The 9185-nt window shown below is 32.3% G+C and overlaps 1 protein-coding gene across 1 annotated transcript; it reads left to right on the plus strand.

Moving 5' to 3' along the window:
* The first annotated feature begins 957 nt into the window (after positions 1-957).
* On the plus strand, positions 958-1584 carry LOC141695693 (secreted RxLR effector protein 161-like). Its single transcript, XM_074499919.1, has one exon. The coding sequence runs from the start codon at positions 958-960 to the stop codon at positions 1582-1584; it is 627 nt and encodes a 208-aa protein (XP_074356020.1).
* The last annotated feature ends 7601 nt before the right edge of the window (positions 1585-9185 follow it).

Below are 9185 nucleotides of genomic sequence, written 5' to 3' on the forward strand. Positions count from 1 at the left end.
CACATATACATTCTTACACTACGGAGCCACCGGAACAGAATGCAGTGGTAATATCACCTTGTCTGCAAGTTCAAACACGAGTGAATGTACTCAGCCAAGGAAATTGCGGAGGCTTGAGGATATATACAATGGAACAGAAGTTATTGAACTGTCAGATGAATTGTTGTTCGCCGGGGTTGATGACCCAGCAACTTATAGCTAGGAAGCAAATGAAAGTCAATGGAAGAAGGCGATGCAAGCTGAAATTGAAGCAATTGAGAAAACAAGACGTGGATGCTAACTGATCTACCAGAAGGAAGAAAGCCCATAAATCTAAAGTGGGTTTATAAGCTAAAGAAAGTCACATATGGAAATATAGTAAAACATAAAGCGCGACTTGTCGCGAAAGGATACATGCAGAAATAGGGCATAGACTACGAATAAGTGTTTGCGCCTGTGACAAGGTTGTAGACGGTGAGACTGTTGCTTGCATTATCAGCAAAACATGGATGGGAGGTTCATCATTTCGATGTCAAGTCTGCGTTCTTAAATGGTGAACTACTTGAGGAGGTGTACGTATCACAACCAGAGGGCTTTATAAAGGAAAATGAAAGAAAAAGGGTGTACAAACTGCTAAAAGCATTGTACGAACTTCGCCAGGCTCCACGGGCCTGGTATACTTGCCTCAACAGATTCTTAAAAGAAATGGGTTTCATGAAATGCCCATAAGAGCATGCGGTTTACACCAAACATGAAGGAGATGAGTTTCTAGTGGTTGAAGTGTACGTGGACAATCTAATCATAACAGGATCAAATGTTGAAAGCATCAAGGAATTCAAGAAGCAGATGAACAGTGAATTTGAAATGATGGACTTGGGAAAACTATCTTATTATCTAGGTTTGGAGGTGTGTCAAGAGGAGAATTATAAAAAGTTGAAGTGAATAGCATATGCTAAGAAAGCATTGGAGAAAGCAGGAATGAGGGATTGCAACTCAGTCAAATATCCGATGGAAGCTAAAGCTCAGCTGCATAAAGAAGAAGGTGGTAAGCCTGTGGATTCAATCCAGTTTAAGAGCATAGTAAGTGGACTGAGGTACCTTGTACACACCAGGCCGGACATTGCATATTCTGTGGGTGTTGTCAGTCGGTACATGGAGAAGCCCACTGTTCTGCATCTTGAAGTCGTAAAAAGAATACTCAAGTATGTAAGAAAGACACTCGAGTATGGGTTGATATACTCACGTAGAGTGGGGAACTATATCTTATCTGGGTATGCTGATAGTGATATTGATGGGAGCTTGGATAATAGAAGAAGCACGAGTGGCATGACATTATATTTGAATAAAAATCTTATAACCTGGGTATCACAGAAGCAGAGCTGTGTAGCGTTGTCGTCTTGTGAAGTTGAGTTTATGGCAGCAACAGCTGCAGCGTGTCAAGTTATATGGTTAAAGAATTTGCTAAGGCAGATAACTGATATGAGCCTAGACCCAGTTAATATTTTTGTGGATAATACATCTGCAATTGATTTAACAAAAAATCATGTTTTCCACGGGAGAAACAAATATATTGATATACGTTATCAATTATTAGAGACTGCGTGAAGAGAGGAGAAATTGTCATGAAGTATGTGCGAACAAAGGATGAGAAGGTTGACATACTGACAAAGGCTATGACTACTGCAAAATATGAGGAAATGCCTATGCTATGCTACTTGGGGTGTAAGACCTGATGAAGAATGTTTAGATAAAGGGAGGGATTGTTGGAATTTATCTTATTAATTCCTATTTATCTAAACGTTAATTAAATAAAGTTTGTAAAAATAAAACCAGTATATGAGTGGGTCGTGTAGGTGAGGAGAATTGTTAGGAATAGTCTAGGATAGTTTGTTTTAATTGCTATTTTCTTGGTATCATTTTGTTTCCTTAATTAAATCATGTATTCGTTTATTTTGTTTGATGAGATGAAAAATAAGTTTTGTCTTCCGGATAATATACACAACAAACTTTTCGTTTTATTCTAATATATTTTTTTAAAAAAAACACCGGGTGCATTTAGACCTAATGAGGCCATACCTAAGAGAATATAATAATAGGGTTTCTAGTTGCGGGGAAACAACTGTAATCACAAATGAATTAAAGAAAGATGGAGAACAAACATGATTTTACAGAACAGTTAATGCAATGATTTGGAAACGCAATTGCTCGTATTATGTATTCACCCACTAGCATATATATCTACAGACTACAGCAACTCTCAGAACACCAGTTTGGATTTTCATTACGTAAACACTGTGTCTGATATTTGATCATCAAATCTTTTCACACGATAATGCGTCTTTAATTGTTTCCATTTTGTTTTATCAAACTCTTTTATTTTCTCCTAATATATATATATTTCCAATTGACTATGGTTGAAAACAAAATAAACGAATTAAAAAATTAATTATATTAATGAGCTTCTTTTTGTTTCGTGATCGTATAACATAGTGAATCCAGATATTCCAAAAATAAAAAATGAATTCTGTATATTTCACTGCACTGAAATTGAAGACTACATCAATGGATATATATATATATAAGAGTTAGTAGATCTAAAACATCTATATTAGAATAGAAAATTTTATATATAAGGGTAAATAAAATAATGTATAGGTTTACTCTTCAAGTTACTATACATCTCCATCACAATTTTTTTTGATGCATACACAACTATATATAAAAAAAAGTAACAAAACCTCTTTAAATAAGTACTGTAGTTAAACATGGACCTAGCTATTAATATATGGCTATGCTTTGAGTAACTTTAAATGAACCCCTAATGCTTCGAGTAATCATCCAATAGTCAGATCCCACTAGTTGCAAAATTGAGCCAAAAAATAAATAGATATCTTCAAACTTATATTATATATGTGGAAAGAGCTTGATGAAGAATCATAATCAAGGCAGACACTGACCGGATTTAGTCCGTGCCCATAAGCACAAACAGATTGACTGATTGGCTGCTAGTTGATCATGCAACGAATGAGGGAACCACATTTTCATCTAGTTGGTTCCATGAATTAGGTCATTTTTACTATTTCCCTAGCTAGCTTTAAAAATATACATACTCTAATCCGCTTATCACCAAAAATCTTGTTCTGTGTATCTTATAATGTTGCTGTATAGAAAAGCTAGCAATGAGTATGACATAATTGGATTATTAATGTAAGTGTGGAAACCACTACTAATAGTAATAGTAGCCAAATCCCATTATGTTTACATGGTATATATGGCATTAAGGGGCCACATGTAATTTGCTAAAGTTTTTTGGTTTTATTTTGGTAGGGCAAAGAGCCATATCAAGAAGCTATACTAACGTAAGCATATCTAATATACACACAATGTGGTTACAAATGGATCTTGTACACTAAAATTAGGCGTGCCTAAATATGTATAATCAGCAAATTAACTTGTATTAACCTTACTTGATTTGTAGTAAGGGTTGTTGAAGCCTAAATTTGTATTATATATGTCGGTGTTTATTGTTGCGCTTCCCGTGTAAGGAAAATGTGAATCTCTATACAATAGAAAAGGAAGCTAGTAGTTTCCCAAATGTTGGTGTATATAATTGGTTACAGTGGAAAACATACAAGTAAATGTCGAACCATTTCTGTTAGCATTTATACAAATTTTGTACTGATTTTAAAAAAATTGATAACTTGCAATTTGAAGCCCTACGTATGTTCTTCATTATTGAGAGAGAGAAGAGAGAGAGAGAGAGGGGAGAGATGAAAGGTCATGAACTTGCTGAGCTGAAAGGGCAGTAAGTACCCTACATATTTGGTGGCCGATCGACATACGAAAGCTTGAAACAATTTAACGTTGAATTCATGTATGCGGCTGATACAAAAATCTTTCTAATATATTATCGTGAAAGTGCAGATATAGATTTCAAGAATTTAGGTCACGATAGGACATCTAACGAAAATATAGTGACATCGAAGACCCACGATCAGGTAAGGCTACTAGCTAGGCTACCTCTATTTTTATTCGACAACGCCTACTTTTGTTTATTGTTTATTTATAGCATATGGAGCATAAAATCAAAGTTATATGTCCATCAATATATAAGAGTTGTTTAGTTGGTACGCACTCCTACTTATGCAAAATGAGATGATCAAGAGATCCATTTTATGGAAGCCTGTAATTTTTTATTTTACAAATTTGATGACACGGATTAAATTACCTAAAAGTTGATAAACACCTGTACTTGTAGAATGATCAAATGCCCTACTCTTTAACTACTCGTGCGTTTAAAGAATATTACTCCCTCTGTCCCATCAGATTGTATACAGTTTTTTTCAATGTTCGACACGTATTTTAAGGTGAATAAAAAACATACTTCCCTAATTTATTTTTAAAATTTTCTTTTTTTATATTAAACTTCAACTATCAAATTTTAATTCAGAAGAAAAAAAAATTTAAAATAATTTATATAAATATGTTATAAAGGAGCGTTAAAATGTGTGACGGCTCCCGTCCCCCAATATATACTTTCTAGGGGGACAGAGGGACTAAGTGTTATGATCACTTGCAATAATGACAATGTATAGATAGCTAGCTAGCTGGTACTATGAAAGTTGACATATATATACACTACCACTTTTTTAAACAAATATCACGTGATATGGAAACATGATCGTACAAATCGGTCCATAAATTTCTCAAAAATTGATTAAAACTTGTGTCCGATTTAAATCTAATAAATCATTAATAAATTATTAATTTTTTTAAAAATTTATTGATAAATCGCAAATCGGAATCTCAAACTAATAATTATGATTTCTGAAATTTGTAACCATGTAATGCGATACATTTATAATTCTTATATTCACTTATCTTTTCATTTAAAAGTTATCATTGTTAGAAAATAGTAAGTTTAAGACATATTTTAGATATGTTCTTCATCGAATTTTTGAAAACTAATTGTTGGAATTTGTTCGTTACTACTCTCGACCACTCTTTGTAAATTTTTTACTGAAAATATAGATAAAATTTGAAAATAATAGTTGAAACCTTAGAAATAAAAAAATGGACTTTTTTGCAGAAAGTAGATCAGGTATAGCCGACCCCAGGGGAAGAATTAGGGGGACTGGAGTGAGAGTAAGTCCTAATAATTGATAATTATCAAAATTCATCAAAATTTTAGTATAAAACTTTTAAAAAATTTAAAATAATTTAATTTGATCTCCCCGAATATTTTCCTACTCTTCCTGATTCCGCCCATAAATATAGTCAAGACATGTGTTTATAGAGCACATCATGGTTCCGCCCATATGCATCAAGACACGCATACTCATATATTGATACAGCGGCACGTCGCATTTTTTTTCAGGAGCAAGTAACAAATTTGCATTTAGTCTTAAATAAGATGTTCGCAGATCCACATACATTCACACTTATATATGGTACAAATTCTTGAAGGGTCACGATTTGGAGGTTCACTGAGTTACAGACATTCTCTAAATGAATACACATTCTCAGAATGTGTAATGAGATCTGATATTAAAAGGAACAACTATTAATTCAATTACGATTTTTATCCGCGCTACATGTTCTAAATAAATTTAATTTTTTTTAAATATATTAAATAATATAAAGAGAAATATTTATATAACTTTTCAGTTGAACACTAACACAACATTACTTTTTTAACAAAATTTTTTTTACGCGAATATACTTTTTCACATATGTTAGAAAAATATATTTAAGATACTAAGAGAACATAATAAATATAAATTTATGTATATATGTTTTTTACTCAATGTAAACATATTTATAAAAAATAATGAAAAATATATTTATATACGAAAAAGTTTCTTTATACTGTCGACCCGATTATAAATGTAATAATTTGTTTTTTGAATCTAATATATATATTCATATGATTATAATTAACTTAAAAAAATTGGTTAAATTTTAAATTGTCATAACTTTTTGTAACACCCAATCTCATTTTTGAATATAAAATAATTGAAAAAGTACATACATCTTATGATATCAAATTATCATATCAAATATGAATCGAGGGAGCCAATCTTAAAAAGCCAACATTCAACGCGGATGCTGGATGCGACGATTACAAGATTTTTGGGCTTACACACTTGGCTGGATTCTCCAAATACTTTGTTGATTGCAATGTGGACCTGAGACTTTGTTCCTTGAAAGAATTTGACAGGTTGAAACTTAAGCATCTATTTTAAATCAACTTCATATCCTTGTTTATGCAAATGAAACTTAACCAATTAATGTAGAACTTTAGTATCAGAAGACACCAATTTATATATCAAATTGATACATTCAAGACTTACCACTTACAAATACCTCTATGCTAAATAAATTGTATTGTACATATACGCAATGCACTCTTCAGATTAGAAAGCACAGGTATAACAGAATCATACTCAATCATTACTGGACCCAGATAGTCTCGTTGCTAGCAAAATTTATGTCAAGACATATTAAGTCACTTATGAACATACCGCTTCCAGGAGTTTCCTTCAAAGCAGACGAAGATAACTTCTTATTTCCTGTTTCTGCTTCATATAATTTTATAAAGTGTTCAAACTGTGTTTTCATGTTAAAAATTTCTTTCTCAATGCCAAGATCAATGGCATCAGGCAGCAAGTCGACAATGTATTCCAAGTCATCTTCATCATATATAAAAAAATCATCGTTGCTGGCTGAGCCAGTAGTTATAGAACCATGTTGAGGTTTTCATCAATTGCCACCATTCTGATAAGAAGCCCTTCACTTGACGAAGAGCATCTAAAATAAAGAGTGGGCCATTTGGATTCAAGACAGACTATTCTTTAGAGATTCATTTCATTCTTACCTTTCGAAAATTGAAACAAAAAACTTTATACAGAGTAGTAACTTACGACTTTCAATTTTTCATTGAGAATGGGGTTAACAGAACCATCCGAATCAGTAGGCCTAGTAGAAGTAAGATTGTTCTGAACAACTATTTTTCTATATTTTCAAGCAGTGCAAAATCAGTATTAGCCTCTAAAATCTTGGGTGTGACGCCCCAAAATCCGGGGTCAGGGATCTCGGAGGCCACGTCATCTCAATTACTATAAACCACATACCTCGCATCACAATATATAAATACTCACACTTTACGACCCCACACTTATCACACACACACTTACAGGTTATTGTCTTGGAAACGAACCATTCATTACTAGAGTAAATCAAACCACGAAGTGATAATTATTACAACCCAAAAGTAATTAAGTCTTACCAGGGAATAACCTTTGAGTAAGGCTAGTCCGTCGGCCAAATATACGTTTCTTATTTATTACCTTACATAAGTCATACTTATAAATAAGTCAGACTAAAAACAACTGAAATCCAATCCAGCTTCTTCGGTCTACTTGTGGTACAACACCAAACATCCTACGGAACAGCTGACCGTTTCCTACCCGTTTCCTGGCTGTGAGTTTCATGATAGGCATCTTGATTCACTGTTGTGTTGTGTCAATTTAAGAAAACAAGCGTGAGCTATAATGCCCAACATAATAATGTACAGTATGAAATGACTGTATGATAAACTCAAGTACAAACGTTATATATGATATTTATATTTTATTCAAAAATAGTTTTCATTGGTGATGCACACCTTCTTTTGAAAACAATTCTTTAGGGGATTTATTATCCTGCAAATACCTTAATGGTAAACCCCACACCTAGGCTTGGGTTACGGTATTGCATCACAATTTCAATTGGAAGAATAGGACATTCACTGGAGCCCCCGAGATACGATGAATAGTCGCATAACGGTAACAGTAACCTTTTCTACATGTAGAGGGACGACTTCCTAACATCCTGGTTGTCACCCAAGCCGCATTCGGGCTTTATATGCTTCCCCATTCCACCCGGATATATTTTGCATACTTCCTATGTCCCTCAGTACACATAGTACCTTCTCATACGGAAAATTAATATAGCAGTCTCCCCAGTCCACGAAGTACTGGATCTCTACCCCTCCTTGTCCTTTTAAGAATCCTATCATATACTTGGAATCATCGAACTATATCGAAGTTCCCCAAGCGTTTTGCTTGTTGATAGGCACAGCTTTACCTCATATATATATATATATGTACTTCCGAAAGTTCTCGGAGGAAGTACTAAGGATGTGAGTTGACCGTTGTCAACAGATAAGTAAATAAGGGGGAGTTTTTTTAAACTATATTCAAAATATTTAAAATAAGTCGAGAGAATATTCTACGACGATCTGAAATTATTCGAATGATTTTCCGAAAATCAGAAAGTATTTTAAATCGGGGTTTATGATTTTTAAATCATAAATAAATCATTTAATAAATAATTAATAATTAAATATTAATCATTAAATAATTAAACCTCGAATAGTTATACTTTAAAAGAATATTGAAATAATATTTCTCAACTGATTTATGTTTAAGTAATATAATAATCTTTAATATTTAATCGAGTTTAAAGTAAATATTCCCTGGAGAATACTTCCCCCATAATTAATGAATAGATAATAAATATTTCTTAATCGAACGATAAAGTATAGTTGAGGGTAGGGCTGTCAAAAAAATTCGAAAAATCCGATATTCGTCCGAAAAATCCGCATTCGTATCCGAAATAAAGGGGATATTATCCGTATTCGAAACAAAGCGGATATTATCCGTATTCGAATCTGGCGATTGCGGATACGGATACGGATATAGGCATATTCGTATTCGATAATATCTGAATCCGAATAAATATATTATATTTAAATATTTATATAATTTAAAATTTATTATATTAAATTTATAGTGTATGTATGTGTATATAAATATATATACACACATATATATATTTAAATATTATTTTTATACAAATTTTATATAATTGTAAAAACAGTATTGACATATATAAAAAAACAGTTGATTTCAACAATTTAAAGATAACAAATATATTGAAAAGATAAATAAAAATTAATTTTAAAATAAATTAAATAGGATTAAATCTCTTTAACTCTTATTTAAATTTTTAAAAATGAAATTTTAACTTTTACTATAATTTTTTTTGAATTTTTAATATAAAAATAAAAAATCTGATGGAAAATCGGATTCGGATCCGGATATTATCCGTATTCGGATAGTATCCGGCGGATCTGGATTCAGATATTATTCTTTAAATATTTC

Source organism: Apium graveolens, chromosome 11 (assembly GCF_009905375.1).
Source record: "Apium graveolens cultivar Ventura chromosome 11, ASM990537v1, whole genome shotgun sequence".
Taxonomy (NCBI): domain Eukaryota; kingdom Viridiplantae; phylum Streptophyta; class Magnoliopsida; order Apiales; family Apiaceae; genus Apium; species Apium graveolens.